At 48.8% G+C, this 17,860-nt stretch overlaps 1 protein-coding gene across 1 annotated transcript; it reads right to left on the minus strand.

Moving 5' to 3' along the window:
- Positions 1–15,976: 15,976 nt before the first annotated feature.
- Positions 15,977–17,203, minus strand: LOC119358967 (peroxidase 2-like). Its single transcript, XM_037625335.1, has 3 exons — positions 17,003–17,203; positions 16,677–16,868; positions 15,977–16,561 (listed from the first exon to the last, which is right to left on the minus strand). The coding sequence occupies exons 1-3, from the start codon at positions 17,201–17,203 to the stop codon at positions 15,977–15,979; spliced, it is 978 nt and encodes a 325-aa protein (XP_037481232.1).
- Positions 17,204–17,860: the final 657 nt, after the last annotated feature.

The raw sequence follows: 17,860 nt of genomic DNA on the forward strand, positions 1-17,860 counted from the left end.
GTTCATGGAGAAAGTAATTTTCCACACTCCCCTATTAAATACCTACTTCAACATTTATTAGTTAACCGAACTAATGCACGCAACAATTTCCATTATACTTGTAGGGAAAAGATCCGAACATATCTATGGATGATGAATTGAGATGGGTTTCCATGGGTTTTGACCACTCCGATCCACGGAGGCGGAGGCGGAGGTGGAGGCGGTACCGCTGCCGCTAGCAGTGACGACCTGGGCTTCGGCAGTCTTGGCGGTGATGACCTCCGCGGTGCTCGATGATGCTTGAGATGTGATGATGATGCTTGAGATGACTTGTGTGTGCTGATGATCATTTAGATGACTTGTGTGATGATGCTTATGCTTATGCTTACGCTCGTTGATATGCTTATGCTTGTGTGATGATGATCTATTGTTGTGATGATGCTTATGCTTACGTTCATTGATATGTGCTGTTATATATGTGCTGTTATTTGAATTGAACTGATTTGAAAACAAACAGAAAAAAGAAAAAAAATTAAAAGCAAACTATGCCGATGGCTATGCCGTCGGCATAGGGCTGGCGTGAGGTCCCAGCAGCTGACACGTGGCACCTATGCCGACGGCATTGCCGTCGGCATAGTTTAAAAGCTATGACGACGGCTATGCCGTCGGCATAGGTGCCACGCGACAGCTGCTGGGAACTCTGTATGAAGGAGTATGCCGACGGCGGCATAGTTCGAAACTAGGCCGACGACCTAGCCGTCGGCATAGCCCTGGTCCATGGCCAACGACAGGCTGCCATGTGGCACACCTATGCCGACGGCCAGGCCATCGGCGTAGGTTTTGACTAGGCCAACGGCCTGGCCGTTGGCATAGGTGTGCCACGTGGCGGCCTATCGTCGGCCAAACTTGACGGCGGCCGCCGTTAGGCATGATAGTTGCCGACGGCTGGGGCCGTCGGCATAGATGTACGTGCCCCGTCGGCGTATCATATATGCCGACGGCCTCCCTGGATGTGCCGACGCATATGTTGCCGACGGCACTATGCCGACGGGGGCCGTCGGCATAGGTCTATCCCGACGGGACTCAGGCCTATGCCGACGGCCCTGGCCGTCGGCATAGGGGGCGATTCCGGTAGTGGTAAGAGTACCATCCATGTTTTTTTAGAGATACAGTGTATGTGTTTATCTTTCTTTTGTTGACTGCATGTATACATCCATCAGTAAATCGTCCAATAACTAATTTTTTTTAATTTTGACAAAGTGGTAAGTTGAGTCTGACTGCTATTGATCACTGATACACCACTTGTAGCAAAATATTCCCATCCATACATCCTGAGATGTCTGATGTTTAGACAACTACAGTAGACAATATGCCCTCTGTATTGAAATATAAGACATTTTTTGGTGTAGTTGGTTAAAAAAAGTCCTACGTATTAATAAAGAGGAAGTACATAAGGGCATCTCCAACGCGAAGCCTTAAACCTCCTGCAACTGTCTGAACCGCGAAAGCCATCTAACGCAGACCTGTATCGATCCGCGCGGTGGTCCGAACGCGACTTCTCCCGCAAACCGGAGACAAAAGTGAGGGGGGTTTGCAGGAGTTAGGACCGATCCCAAGCCCGCTTCTGACCGCCCTAGCCCAAAAAATAAACCCCCCTCCCGCGCGCGCATCCCACCCGACGCCAGCTGCCCGCATTCATGCCAATAAAATCATTGTTGTTGGTATTTGAGAAATCACATAACCTGGTGTTCTCTTGAGTCACGATGACCACACAACAAGATTGCACTTAAAAACAGATCCGGCAAGAAAGCGGCGAACGAAAAAGATGGGCGAATAAAATGGAAAATTTTTGTGAAGTGGGGGAGAGGAAAACGAGAGGCAAATGACAAATAATGTAAATTGTAAGGAGATGAAATTTGTGATTAGGAATCTGGTATATGTTGAAGATCCTCCCCAGCAACGGCGCCAGAAAATTGGTGCATTGACGGGAGACTGTCTTGACTTGATCCTCCCCAGCAACGGCGCCAATATTCCTTGTGATGTCGCTTGAAGCTACGTCGGTATTTTCCCAAAAAGGAAGGGATGATGCAGCACAACGACGGTAGTTATTTCTCTCAGATATGAAACCAAGGTTATCGAACCAGTAGGAGAACCAAGCAACACAACGTAATCAGCCCCTGCACACAAATAACAACCACTTGCAACCTGACGTGTTAAAGGGGTTGTCAATCCTTTCGGGTAACGGCGCCAGAAATTGGTGCGTGGACGGGAGAAAGTTGTAAATATTGATAGATCGAACGCCAAATAAAATAAATTGTAGCAAAGTATTTTTGTATTTTTGTTTTAATAGATCTGAAAATAAATGTAAAGGAAAAGTAGATCGCAAAGGCAAATATATGAGAAAGAGACCCGGGGGCCGTAGGTTTCACTAGTGGCTTCTCTCGAGAAAAATAGCAAACGATGGGTGAACAAATTACTGTTGGGGAATTGATAGAACTTCAAATAATCATGACGATGTCCAGTCAATAATCATTACATAGGAATCACATCCAAAATTAATAGACCGACTCCTGCCTGCATCTACTACTATTACTCCACACATCGACCGCTATCCAACATGCATCTAATGTATTAAGTTCATGGAGAAACGGAGTAATGCAGTAAGAATGATGACATGATGTAGACAAGATCTATCTATGTAGAGATAGATCCCATCGTTTTATCCTTAGTAGCAACGATACATACGTGTCGGTTTCCCTTCTTTCATTGGGATCAAGCACCGTAAGATCGAACCCACTACAAAGCACCTCTTCCCATTGCAAGATAAATAGATCAAGTTGGCCAAAAAAACCAAATATGATGGAAGAAATTCGAGGCTATAAGCAATCATGCATAAAAGAGATCAAAGAAACTCAAATACTTTCATGGATATAAAAGGATAGATCTGATCATAAACTCAAAGTTCATTGGATCCCAACAAACACACCAAAAAAGTGTTACATCATATGGATCTCCAAGAGACCATTGTACTGCGAATCAAGAGAGAGAGAGAGTGAGGGAGTCCTGGATTAGGGGGTGTTCGGGTAGCCGGACTATACCTTCAGCCGGACTCCTGGACCATGAAGATACAAGATTGAAGACTTCGTCCCGTGTCCGGATGGGACTTTCCTTGGCGTGGAAGGCAAGCTTGGCGATGCGGATAGTCAAGATCTCCTACCATTGTAACCGACTCTATGTAACCCTAACCCTATCTGGTGTCTATATAAATCGGAGGGTTGTAGTCTGTAGGCAATCAACTCCATATACAACAATCATACCATAGGCTAGCTTCTAGGGTTTAGCCTCCTTGATCTCGTGGTAGATCTACTCGTGTACTACCCATATCATCAATATTAATCAAGCAAGAGTAGGGTATTACCTCCATCGAGAGGGCCCGAACCTGGGTAAAAACATCGTGTCCCTTGTCTCTTGTTACCATCCGGCCTTGATGCATAGTTCGGGACCCCCTACCCAAGATCCGCCAGTTTTGACACCGACATTGGTGCTTTCATTGAGAGTTCCTCTGTGCCGTCACAATCAGGAAGGATGCCTCCTCCCGTCTTTAAAGACGGCGCCGTTGCTAAGGGAGCCTTGGCTGTCGGCCAAACCCTCCGGCTAGGTGGTTTCCTCATGACCGCTTGTTCGGCTGTTGCACCGACAGTGACCTCTCGGGTCATCAAAAGCAACCTACACGTCAGCTCAGAGCTCGTCGAGCAGCTAGATCAATGGAGCTCTCTTCCATAAACAAGCTCTTGGATCGCATCGCCGCCCTGGGGGTCGCTACGGATTACGACCAGGTTGGGCTTAAACCCGATTTAAGAGAAATTAACTCTCCCCAAGTCACCCACCACGTTGCCGTGGTAGAGGCGCAGTGCGGTGACCCTTCATCTATTTTAAGGACTAGCTACGTCCGAATTCCCGACCCCTCCAAGCCGGATACCCACGGAGGGGAGGATGTAACTCAAGACCTGAGCTTAGGATCAGGCAACGGGCTAGATTCATTGGACAACATCCAAGAATCGGAACTTCAGAGTTCGGAAACTCTTCGGCCTCCGAATCTTGGATTAGGTGAGGTTTCAGATTCAACGACACCCGCCCACCCGAACATAAGCGATCTCTCCCAAATCAGGCAGAGGCCCGAGGAAACAGTACATCATTACTGGGCCAGATTCCTCCTGGTTATGAACAGGATAAAGGATTGCCGCAAGGGAGACGCAATCTCAATTTTCTGCAGTAATTGCACAGACGAGGGAATCCTTAACGCCGTAAGTCGTCGTGATATTACAAGCTTCGCTGACTTGGCGTCCATAGTACAAAAATACTGTGCGATGGAAAGCGCCTGGAAAACCAAAATAAAATTTTGGGATAATCCGGCCTTGAATAGTAATCTCGTCCGAACTAAGAGGGTGCATCATCATAGGACACCCGGGATAAACACCAAAAAGCAAAAACCCTCTACAGGGCATGGAACCATACTGGAAATGTGGCTTGATGGACCCTGTAGAATTCACAGTACAGAGGACGCCACACCAACTCACAGCCTTAGAGCATGTTGGATACTCCGGCAGGTGGCCAAAATTGGCGAGGACCTCTTAATTCTGGAGGCCGCAGAAAGCCAGCCCGAGGGCACCAGTACCGTTCTCAAAGTCTTCGAGACTTTCACATCAAACAATATGCGAAAAAGAACACTCCGCAGCCTCGCCGAAGTCTCTCAAGTTGCAACAATAAATCCATGGAGCGACACTGCTATTACCTTCAATGCAAGTGATGAACCTAGATTCCGAATTGCCCGAGCACCAGCCGCATTGGTCCTCAGTCCCATAGTGGACGGCTTTCGCCTCACCAAGGTGCTCATGGATGGAGGTAGCGGACTGAACCTCATTTATGAGGAAACCCTTCAAAAAATGGAAATAGACTGGAACCGCATCGAGCAAAGCAGCACAACCTTTAGAGGAATAATCCCCAGTCGGGAAGCGCATTGCACAGGAAAAATCACACTAGATGTGGTGTTCGGCACGCCGGATAATTACAGGTCCGAAGAAGTCACGTTTCAGGTGGCCCCATTCAAAAGCGGATATCACGCTTTACTAGGGCAGGAAGCATTCACAATCTTCCAAGCAATACCCCATTACGGGTACATGAAGCTTAAGATGCCCGGGCCAAACGGAATTATCACTCTAGCTAGTGATCCAGACATAGCACTCCGCGCCGAAAACAAGACGGCCGCATTAGCCATCGAGGCGCTATCCGAAGCCTTAGCGGCCGAGGAACTGACTGCGCTGCACTCCACGGTTAACAGGGATGACATGATACTCGATAAGAGATCCAAATCCACGTCCTTCAAGCCAGCTGACGAAATAGTCAAATTCCAGGTCCATCCAACGGACCCCAATAAAACAGCTTCCATTGGGGAACGACTGAACCCTGATGCACACGCCGCACTGCGAGAGTTCCTACGAGAGAACTGGGACATCTTTGCCTGGCACCCTTCAGACATCCCAGGGATCCCACGCAGGCTGGCCGAACATAGCTTAAATATCCTAAAAGGATTTAAACCTGTCAAACAAGCCCTTCTGCATTTTTCCGAACCCAAGAGACAGGCTATGGGAGAGGAGCTAGCCAAGCTATTAGAGGCCGGATTCATCAGAGACATAAAACATCCGGACTGGCTAGCAAACCTGGTCATGGTACCAAAGAAGGACAAATCCTGGCGCCTGTGTGTTAATCTTAAAGACCTTAACAAGGCTTGCCCAAAGGATCCCTTCCCCCTCCCCCGTATCGATCAAATTATTGATGCCACCGCAGGACATGATTTGTTGTGTTTCCTCGACGCATACTTCGGTTACCATCAAATCAAGATGGCAGAATCAGACCAAGCTGCAACAACATTCATCACACCATACGGCCCATTCTGCTTCAACACAATGCCCTTCGGGCTGAAAAACGCCGGCGCAACATATCAGCGCATGATCCAGACATGTCTGGCAAACCAGATCAGCAAAACAGTGGAGGCATATGTGGATGATGTGGTCGTCAAATCAAGACATGTCGAATCCCTAGTAAACGACTTGAGGCTTACATTCGATAACCTCCGAAAATATGACATCAAGCTCAACCCAGAAAAATGCGTCTTCGGTGTTCCAGCCGGAAAGCTCTTGGGCTTCATTGTATCCGGTAGAGGAATTGAAGCAAACCCAGCCAAGATCCGAGCTTTGTCACAATTGGATGTCCCAAAGGACCTTAAACAAATACAATAATTAACCGGATGCATGGCGGCTTTAAGCCGCTTCATCTCCCGCTTGGGAGAAAAGGCACTACCCCTTTATCGCCTCCTTCGGCACACCGAACACTTCGAGTGGACGGATGCCGCCACGGCCGGACTTGATGAAATAAAAGCCATATTGGCAACAAACCCAGTCCTGGCCGCACCAATCACCGGCGAACCAATGTTATTGTACATTGCAGCAACACACCAAGTTGTCAGCGCAGTGCTCGTTGTTGAGCAGGAAACGGACGGACACAAATTCCCCCTTCAAAGGCTGGTCTACTACGTGTCCACTGTCCTCACTCCATGCAAATCACGGTACCCGCGTTATCAAAAGATTGCATACGCGGTATTCATGGCATCCCGGAAGCTACGACACTACTTTCAAGAGTGTTCCATAACAGTAGCCTCGGAAGTGCCACTAAACGATATTATCAACAACCGCAATGCAACGGGCCGGATTGCAAAATGGGCCATCGAGCTTCTCCCATTTGATATAACCTATAAGCCATGGCGAGCTATTAAATCACAAGTTTTGGCCGACTTCGTCGCAGAATGGACGGAGGCCGAGCTCCCTAAAGAGTACGGCACATATTCAAACTGGATTATGCATTTCGACGGCTCCAAAATGTTGGCCGGACTGGGGGCCGGCGTCGTCCTGACGTCCCCCACAGGAGACACAGTCCAATATGTGCTCCAGATCATGTACACGGATTCCAACAATACAGCCGAATATGAGGCCCTCCTACATGGCCTCCGGATAGCAGTATCCATGGGTATCCAGCGCCTAGAGGTACGTGGGGATTCAAACCTCGTGATATCCCAAATAAATGGAGACTTCGACGCCAAGGACCCAAAAATGGCAGCTTACCGCGACGCCGTCCTAAAAATGTCAGCTCGGTTCGAAGGGCTGGAGTTTCACCATATAGCCCGAGAAAACAATCAAGCGGCGGACGTCCTAGCACGCATCGGAGCAAAACGCGATACAGTCCCCCCCAACGTCTTTTTGGAAAGATTGTTCAAGCCATCCGTAGCATGGGAGGGGGAACACGCAAATAACAGCCCGAACCCAGCCGCACCACTCGACGCCGAACAATTTGAAACAATTGGAGGCTCTGCCAACGAAATTACACCTTCAGCCCACGTAATAATGGCGGTTATCGCCCCGTGGATAGAACCATTCCTAGCCTACCTTTCTAGGCAGTAACTCCCGGAGGACCAAATGGAGGCCCGCTGCATAGTGCGGCGATCTAAGGCCTATAGAGTCCATGAGGGAGAACTTTATAAGAAAAGCACTACCGGAGTCCTTCAAAGGTACATCTCCGAAGAGGAAGGGCGGAACCTCCTGGCTGAAATTCATGCCGGACTTGGTGGTCACCACGCTGCTGCTCGGTCCCTTGTTAGCAAGGCTTTTCGTACAGGCTTTTACTGGCCGACGGCCCGAGCAGACGCTCAGGACCTAGTCCAACGATGTGCTGGTTGCCAACTTTTTGCCAACCAAAGCCATATGCCACCCACCGCACTCCAAACTATACCCATCACCTAGCCTTTTGCGGTCTGGGGGCTTGACATGGTCGGACCCCTTAAAGGTGGAACCCATAGGAAAAAATACTTACTGGTCATGGTGGATAAGTTCACCAAATGGATAGAAGCCAAGCCTGTTAAAACGGCCGAATCCGGACCTGTGATAGACTTCATATCCGGGGTTGTACACCGTTATGGCGCCCCCCACAGCATCATAACCGACAACGGTACAAACTTTACCACCGACGAGGTAAAACTCTGGTGCAAAAACATGGGCATCAAGCTCGATTATGCTTCCGTCTATCACCCACAAACCAACGGCCAGGTCGAACGCGCAAATGGTCTTATCATGAGCGGCATTAAACCCAGACTGGTGCAGTCCCTCAAGGAATCTAACACGCACTGGGTAGAGGAGCTCGACTCCGTGCTCTGGGGGCTGCGGACCACGCCAAATCGCACCACCGGATACACACCATTTTTATGGTGTACGGCACAGAGGCAGTTCTGCCCTGCGACATAATTCATGACTCACCTAGAGTGCGCATGTACGAAGAAAGAGAAGCCGAGCTCGATCGGCAGGACAACTTGGACGCTTGGAGGAGGAGCGTGACGTGGCAAAAGCCCGTTCCGCATTTTATCAACAGGAGGCCCGAAGATATCAAAGCAGAGAAGTACGGGCCAAAAATTACAATGTTGGCGAACTAGTTCTACGCCTGCCGGATAAGAAAAAGGACAAGCTCAAGCCCAAATGGGAAGGTCCATTCATAACCGACCAAGTCCTGACTGGTGGGGCGCACCGCCTGCGAGATGCGTCGGATAACCGACTCGAGCCGAACCTGTGGAACGCCACCCATCTCCGAAGATTCCATGCCTAGCGCCGGACTATGTGTTCGTCTCCTTCCTCTGTCCATTTTTTGCATTTTTGCATTCTTCTGTCTTACATTTCTCTCCTTCCCCTCTTTTCTTTTATAGCCCTTAAAGGCTCATCTAGTGACGCGCCACTCGCGCTCATTAAACCTGGGGGCTTCTTTAACAGAAGCTTATTTATACGGGCTTTACGCCCAACACATGCGTCAAACTTCCGCATGTACCTTTTTCTTCACCATTATATGCATCGATATGACTTAAGTTTTGGCCAAGCTGGGTTGCCTGGCTCCTGTGCTTACCCCTACGTTCCCGATTGTTCGGCTAGGCGGTAAAGGGAGCACCTCTGCGATTGTTACTGCCGGGTCAGCCGGATGTGTACCTCAGACTGGGTGAAGCCGAAAGCTAGCGTTCTTAAGGGAATATTCGGTCGGTGAAATAAAAGATGATCTTTTTACCCATTTTATGCGCCCCCAGATGCTTTTTTCTGCGTTTTTTCACGCAGTCCGGACATGCACTTTAGGGCATGCCTCCTAGCGAAAGGAACCCCTAACGGAACTATTCTCTCTGGAAGATGTTTCTTACTAACCATGTAATATAACATAACTAGTTGGGCACTTGTCTGATAAAGCACTAATGACCCCTACGCCTGGTCTCCATGCATACCCCGGTTCTTATATAACCGCTATGGTATTTGGACACACTCCGGACCGTCAGGTCCCGAGGTTGAAGCGAAAAGGTTGGCAACGACAAACGATCTACAATCCGGCTAGAAGGCATTACACATGTCAATTCAAAATTACATAGTCATTCTGACTGATTGTATTCCTCTTCTATACCATCTAACATGCTGTCTAATTTACAGTCCTGCTGGGAATACTTCGCGGCCAACTCTACTTGGCCGTATACTAAGCTTACAGGGATCTCCTTCCCGTCAGGCCCCACTGGTCCGACCTCGGCCATGTGTTTTGGGTCAGACTTCGTAAAACAGGTCTTCACCATGGCCCAGGCCTCCCTAGCGCCTTGTCGGCAGGCCGATATCTTCCATATCCGGAAGCGCCGCCGAGCTCCCTTCAGCTTCTCCGCAAGTTCTCCAAGGCCCTCGGGCACGGAGTGGGCAGGCCATAAGGCTTGGGCAATACCCCGCATCGCCTGCCGAATTCGCTCATGCAGTTGCAAGAGTTCGGGAAGAAGGTCACCCGTAGAACCGGGCATCTCCTCTGCAGGACGACCTATGAGCATACCTACAGACATTACTCTGTTAGTCGACTTCCTCGCTGAACTTTTTTTTCAAAGTTCGTTCTAGCACTTACTAAAAATGCCGCGTCGAAGCCGCTGATTCTCCTTCGTGGAGTCCGACAGCTGGCCACGAACATCTTTAAGTTCGACGTCCAGCTTGGTGTTGGCATCCTGAAGATCATTCTTCTCTCGCCTCACCTTTGTTAGCATACTCTCACCGGCCTTTAGCCGGCGTAAGAGTTGTTGCTTGTCCGGATCGAGTCCGGCGCCATCTGCAATATGATTTGTCAGATTTGCACCCACACCGCACAATACTAATCTTTCGAAGTGTATCTTACCTGAGGGGGTCTCTTTGGGCTCCCCTGCTGCGGCTAGTGCGGCCTCTATTTGGGCCTTGCACTTTTCCAGCTCCTGGGACAGTATGGTATTCTTCTCTGTAAGAACCTGCATATTAAATGATCCTTAAATCAGCTGCTCTAACTGTTTCAAGTCTCGGGGGCTACTGGTATATATATATTTGACCAAAATTTTCTTACCCGTATGTCTTTTACATACTGCTCCGTGGCTCTGGCTAAACCATTTTGAGCGGCACGGAGGTACGCATCTCCCAAATTAAAGGCATCTAAAGCCTCTTGGCAGAAACAAGCGTCGCGTAGAACTGTCCGGCGACGCCTGTGGTTCATGGCACTCTCCACTTCAGAATTTGTGGCAGACAGCCTGTCCGCATCCTCTGTCGGAGGAGCGTCCGGTGCGCGCCTTGTGCTCGCCTCCGCTTCCTGGCCAGACGTTGGAGCCTGGCTGGTGGAGGCGCGATTGGTAACCTCTCCGGATGTAGTCCGGCGAGGTCTCTTCGTTCTGAAGATAGCACGAACGTTAATATGCCCTGACAGAATAACACCAGGGAAACAGAGGGTGCGCTATACCTTTGCGCCGGCATCTCAGTCTGGACTACATTCCTTTTTTCCCCACGGGGCCCTGCGGCCCCTCGTTGGCTAACCGCCGCAGGTTCGGCCTCCTGCCTCGGAAATCTCCCCTGCAAAACATGGTTGTCGTCAGAAACACCGGGCTACGTGAGGGTGGAATCTCTTTCAAGGGAATAAGACCCCGGTTTCTGTCACCTGGGAGGCCGGGATTAACCCTGGGTAATCCGCCGTAATGGCTACCAAGCTATTGTCCTTGCTTAGCTGATGGAACACCCCGTCGATAAGCTCCACCGATATGTCCGGATCCTCTTCGGAGTCCGGATCGAGGGACCGTTCTGGGTCCTCGGGTTGTGGAGGGCGGCTGTTTATATCCTTTACCTCCTGTCGCAGTTCCTGCATTAAAGTCGTTAGACTACCTATCTAACCATGGGAGTATAAAACAAACGGGCAAGCGCAATTGTTCACTTACCCAACTTGGAGGATCATACATACCAAGGTTGTCAGAATCGCGATTCTGTTATAAGATTCTACGACTTTACGATCCAAACTAACCACTATGATTCTACGATTTTAGTTCTTATAATCTACGTTTCTACGATTCTGATAGTGAAGATTCTACGATTTGCGATCCTACCATCGAAGCTCCGATTCGATTCAAAATCGCGATTCTGACAACCTTGGTACATACTGAATCCGGCCCGCGGGTTGACACGGAGGAATTCCTCCTTTTCTCCCTTGTACAAAGAGGATAAGATCTTTACTAAGGCGGCGACTGAGGCCGGCCCCTTACGACCGTAACATGTGGCGTCATCCTCCCCATTGAAATCCCACATGGGTTTGCCTCTATATTGAAGCGGCTGCACCCCTCACATAATGCATGCGGCCATGGCTCCAATCATGGTTAGTCCGAAATGAGCCAACAGTCTTATCCGGCCCATCAGGTAAAGGACGTCTCTGTCGCTTTCTCTCTGAGAGCTCTGCGGACGCCAGCTCAAGCGCTTCTTCAATGGAGCACTGTTGAACTCTGGGAGACCGACCCGGATAGGGTCCGGTAGCGGGACGTCATCTATGTAAAACCATTCCGAAGGCCAGTCCTCGGACGCCTTCTTTGGGGTTCCGGATAGGTATCCGGTCCAGGCGATGCACCATACTTCGGCTCCGCCCACTTGGTATATAGACCCCTCTTGAGAACAGGGCACCAGGTAGAATAACCTCTTCCACAACGCGAAATGAGCCTCAACGCCTAAAAATAGCTCGCAAAGGGCGACGAAACCCGCAATATGCAATACGGAGGCGGGCGTGAGATGGTGCGGCTGGAGGCCGTAGAACTCCAAAAGCCCGCGGAGAAATGGATGAATTGGAAATCCCAGTCCCCTTATTAGATAGGGGACGAGGCACACCCGCTCTCCTTTAGAAGGATTGGGGGTGCTCTCCGCTTGTTTTCCGCCATTATAGGTGGCGAGACCGCCTCGGACCGGGACCATGTATGCCGGAGGGAGAAATCCCTTAGCCTGAAGCGACACTAACTCGCTATGCGGGATGGTGCAACTCTCCCAGTCCTCGGGTTTGGGACCTAAGGGGCGAGGGGAGGAGCTGCGACGGCTGGTCATGTTGGAATGGACCTTTGCTGGAAGCGCTCTGATGATAACTCGCGGAAAGGAGAAGATGTGGTTTGGACCTAAATCCCCATCCCGTTCAATAGGCGGCTCATTTATACGGCTAGGGGTGTGGATGTAAAAACGCCCCAGCTTTTCGCATTCATTTGACACGTGGAAGACGACCAGTATTGGGCGTGGACGCCAAGGAGCACTACATTACAAAGTTCGGACATTATTCCTACAGGTACACAAGATTTGGAGAAGAACCCGCCTTGCAATGCCGAACAATCTGTGCGCCGGACTCGTCGTCATTGAAGCCTGGTTCGGGGGCTACTGAGGGAGTCCTGGATTAGGGGGTGTTCGGGTAGCCGGACTATACCTTCAGCCGGACTCCTGGACTATGAAGATACAAGATCGAAGACTTCGTCCCGTATCCGGATGGGACTTTCCTTGGCATGGAAGGCAAGCTTGGCGATGCGGATATTCAAGATCTCGAACCATTGTAACCGACTCTATGTAACCCTAACCCTATCCGGTGTCTATATAAACCGGAGGGTTGTAGTCCGTAGGCAATCAACTCCATATACAACAATCATACCATAGGCTAGCTTCTAGGGTTTAGCCTCCTTGATCTCATGGTAGATCTACTCTTGTACTACCCATATCATCAATATTAATCAAGCAGGAGTAGGGTATTACCTCCATCGAGAGGGCCCGAACCTGGGTAAAAACATCGTGTCCCTTGTCTCCTGTTACCATCCGGCCTTGACGCACAGTTCGGGACCCCCTACCCGAGATCTACCGGTTTTGACACCGACAGAGAGAGAGGAAGCCATCTAGCTACTAACTACAGACCCGAAGGTCTACAAAGAACTACTAACGCATCATCGGAGAGGCACCAATGGAGGTGGTGAACCCCATCCGAGATGGTGTTGATGTCTACTACGCAACTTTATTCTTGTAGACACGTGTTGGGCCTCCAAGCACAGAGTTTTGTAGGACAATAGCAATTTTCCCTCAAGTGGATGACCTAAGGTTTATCAATCCGTGAGAGGTGTTGGATGAAGATGGTCTCTCTCAAACGACCTTGCAATCAAATACAAGAAATCTCTTGTGTCTCCAACACACCCAATACAATGGCAAATTATATAGGTGCACTAGTTCAGCGAAGAGATGGTGATAAAAGTGTAATACGGAAGGTAGAAATATGTTTTTCTAATCTGAATAAATAAAAACAGCAAGGTAGCAAATAATAAACGGGCACAAAAACGGTATCGCAATGCTTAAAAATAAGGCATAGGGTCCGTACTTTCGCTAGTGCAATCTCTCAACAATGCCGACATAGTTGGATCATATGATTATCCCTCAAAGTGCAATGAAGAATCACTCCCGAGTTCCTATTAGCGGAGAACAAAAGATAGAAATTGTTTGTAGGGTACGAAACCACCTCAAAGCTATTCTTCCCGTTCGATCTATTCAATAGTTCGTACTAAAGTAACACAAAGCTATTGTTTCCGTTCGATCTATCCTAGAGTTCGTACTAGAATAACACCAAAGCAAATTCATATTCATAATATTCAATCCACACAAAGAACTACAAGGAGACCCCAAAGTTTCTATCAGAGAAAGGATAATAAAAACGTGCATCAACCCCTATGCAAAGATTACCCCAATATCACCGCGGGAATCCGCAAGTTGAGTGCCATAACGTATATGAAGTGAATCAATAAGATACCCCAATGTCATCTCAAGTATTCATACTGCAAGACATACATCATGTGTTCTCAAATCTGAACATTCAATCCGACATGACAAAACTTCAAAGGGTAAAGATTCAATTCATCACAACAAGGGTATAGAGGGGAGAAACATCATATGATCCGACTATATTAACAAAGCCCATGATATCGATCACGAGAGAGAGAGAGAGAGAGAGAGAGAGAGAGAGAGAGAGAGAGAGAGATAGATTAAACACATAGCTACTGGTACAAACCCCCAGCCCCGCGGGTGGACTACCCCCTCCTCATCGTGGTAGCCGCCGGGATGATGAAGATGGCCACCGGAGATGATTCCCCCCTCCGTCAGGGTGCCGGAACGGGTCTAGATTAGTTTTTGGTGGCTATGGAGCCCTGTGGCGGCGAAGTTTCTGATCTAGGTTAACCCCGATGGGTTTCGAAATATTTGGGAATTTATAGTGCAAACAGGGGGTGCGGGAGGCCACCGAGGTGGGCACAACCCACCTGGGTGCGCCAGAGGGCCCTGGGGCGCCTTGGTGGGTTGTGCCCCCCTCGGGGCATCCACCAGGTGCAGCTCTGGCTCATTGGGTTCCTTCTGGTTCAAAAAAATCTCTAAAAAAAATTCACCCCTCTAGGCCAGAATTCGTCATTTTAGGCAAAAATTAGGCAGGTTATCTTCGTGTCGGGCCAGTTTTAGGATGGCAGCCTAGCACATGCCTTGCGCTATCAGGCGAATCGGCCTCTATATATGGGCCAAGCATGGTGCCTACCGAATACATACACTCCGGCCTATTGCACTTGGGCCTGGAACGTATAATATTACAGATTCTATATGCAAGCCATGTGGCCGTAGGCCAGCACCGACAGACGTTTAGGCCGGCCGTCTGATTTGTAGGCCGGACGAATTGCTGGTTATATTTGAGTTCCTGAAACAGGCTTATTTTTTGGGGAAAACATTCTAGTCAGCCGGCTGATATCACAGCCTCATCCGCTGCCTCCTTTGCTTGACACGTGGACTCGACTCTCAGACCATGTTTCAAAAAACAAAATACAAGCAAGAACTAGGTGGGAAGACCGAATAGGAATGTAATGGGATTACGCCATATAGCCATGCACAAAAAAGGTTAACTGCATAAAGTTGTTGACCTACTACACTAAAGAGCATACAACAACTGATCTTTCAGGCACATATATATTTTATTAGTTTACTCACAACTACATGCCTGACTATGTAAACATATTATTCCAAAAATGAATCAATCTCATCAGATTTCATAAAAATATATTTTATAATTCTTATTACATTTATTACCAACATAATTATATATTCATATACAAAATAAATATCAACGCTACATCTATGAAAAATTATCAATGTCAAAGCATCTCTATTTTGACCAAACTTATTGAAAAAATATCAACAATGCCCAATCAATATTGTTAGATTCATTATGAAATGTAGTTTTTATGGAATATATATTCGGTATGGTAAATGTTCATATTTTTTAATATATATTTGGTCAAACTTTGTAAAGTTTGACTTGATCTAAATCTAATACGCGAAGTAAAAAGGACCGGGGAGAGTATTTTGTAGTTCTTATTGCATTTATTACCAACATAATTATATATTCATATACAAAATAAATATCAATGCTACATCTATGAAAATTTATCAATGTCAACAACAAATAAATAATAAACATTTTTGGAAGAGTAAAATATGATGTCCTCGCATTAGACGGCCACTGTGCTATTTAAAAAAAGAAAAAGACATGGTTCACGCTATCATTTTGGTGCCAAGGACGACTCTTAGTTCGCCTTGGTGCTCGAGCAGGTGCGCCTGACCATTCCCTGGGAGCCAGTCAACGGGCTGAGGTTCCCCATCTTCACCATGGCCGAGGCGAAGGCGTTCCAGAACGTCTCCGGGTTAGCCGCGAAGCTGTCGACGATGTTCTCGGTGGCACCGCCGGCGCCAACGGTGTAGAGCACCTGGTCGGAGTGCAGAAGCCCCTTGTTGAGCTGGAGGTTGACGAAGTAGCCGTTGTCGAACGAGTCTGCGTTAACGGGTGTCGGGGTGTCGTCCAGCTGTGCCAGGTTGCTGTCGCCGGAGCCAGTTGGCTGGGGGCAGTTGGCCTTGAGCTTCGCGGCGTAGTCCGGATCAATGTTGGCCTCGTTGTAGAGCCGGTTCCTGAAGTTCTTGCACTGCGCCCGCCCAACCGTGTGGGCACCAGAGAGGGCGACCATATCGATCGAGCTGAACCCCTTGGCGGCGAATCTGGTGTTGAGGCCGGCGACGTCCAAGGACGACGGAGGCAGGTCGTTGTTGGCCAGTGTCACGCTAGCCGTGGTGGAGTCCCTTCTCCCGAGTTGAACCGTCCACGACGGCCCTCCCAACTGTATATGCGCCAGCAAAATAAAATTGATTTATTATGTTTCCGTGAACGTGCACAAACTGACAGGTCTACTAGGCGCTTCGCCATGCGAGCAAATTAAGGTGGTCGCTTCGTACCGCGACGACGGAGTCACGGGCCGCGACGGCGAGGATGTCGGCGCAGGAGACGATGAGGGTGCGCTTGTTGTTGTCGCACGCGGCTTCCGCCAAGTCCTTGATTTTCTGGATGAGGTCCATGCCAAGCAGCGATCCCGCGTTCCCGCCTGCGTTCTGCTCGTTGCCAGACAGCAGAACGGACGCGTCACAGCCCTGCGTGTACGTAGCCATGCAACATTTATATATGCACGGTTAACCACTGGCACTGATGTTTAGCAAATGAACAAAACCGAAACAAAAACAAGGTTAGCCAGGCTACAGATGGAAGTGGTATGTGAGGAACTTGCTTGGACAAAGCAGTCGTGGAAGTGCAGCCGGAGCAGGGACGCGCCCATGCGGGGGTTGCTGCTCACGGCGGCATCCACGGCGCTCTTGATGGTGGAAAGCGCCCCGGGGCACGACGAATCATAGAACGTCGGCGACAGCTGGGCGGACACCGCCGCGGCCAGGCACAGGAGCAACACCACTAATAGAGATGAAGACGCCATGACCACTACCTGTATTTGGTATAGCAGATGAACTTTTGTGATGGATTCGGGTGTAATGCGCATGCCCTGCATTCCATGAAGATATATATAGCCGCTCGCAGGCTTGGCCACTCCTGGATTGTGTGTGTGTGTGTGTGTGTGTGTTGAGGAAGGGTTTTGTGTTCAACTCCATCCGCTAGCGCGGTTCTTTCTCTGGTTTGTCGTATTGCTGCAACTCGCAGAGTGCATCGCGGAGTACATCGTGAACGCATGTATCATGGATAGAGTAAAATTAACCAGAAGTTCTATCCTCGAGTTGAAATTAACCAGCTGTTGCAGAATCATTTTGCAGGGAATTGACTTGGATATTAGCAAGTAGCCATGTATCATCCATGCAGTGCATCCAAGTCAACGAAATTCACAACCTACGTAGTCTTTTCTTTTGATTGCTCAAAAGCATCGTACTCTTACTTCCTATAAGTATTTGAAACAAATAATACTTCCCCCCTTCTACATTATTTTAAGGTATAGCTTTGTCCAAAGTCAACTTCTCTATATTAATCCCGCAAAAAAGTATTTCTCTACATTATTTGACAAAGTGTTGTGCACGGATGTACGCATACTGTAAACAGCTGGACAAGCAGGCTGGAAACCTTAGACATTCCTAGGCAGATGGCG

This window comes from Triticum dicoccoides, chromosome 2A, assembly GCF_002162155.2.
Source record: "Triticum dicoccoides isolate Atlit2015 ecotype Zavitan chromosome 2A, WEW_v2.0, whole genome shotgun sequence".
NCBI classification, from domain to species: Eukaryota; Viridiplantae; Streptophyta; class Magnoliopsida; order Poales; family Poaceae; genus Triticum; species Triticum dicoccoides.

Bases quoted from the DNA above. Each gene is read 5' to 3' on its own strand.
- LOC119358967 (XM_037625335.1), bottom strand. From the start codon at position 17,203: ATGGCGTCTTCATCTCTATTAGTGGTGTTGCTCCTGTGCCTGGCCGCG. The intron at 16,869-17,002 runs GCAAGTTCCTCA...ACGTACACGCAG, and splicing joins TCCACGACTGCTTTGTCCAA to GGCTGTGACGCGTCCGTTCT. The intron at 16,562-16,676 runs GTACGAAGCGAC...GCGCATATACAG, and splicing joins CCCGTGACTCCGTCGTCGCG to TTGGGAGGGCCGTCGTGGAC.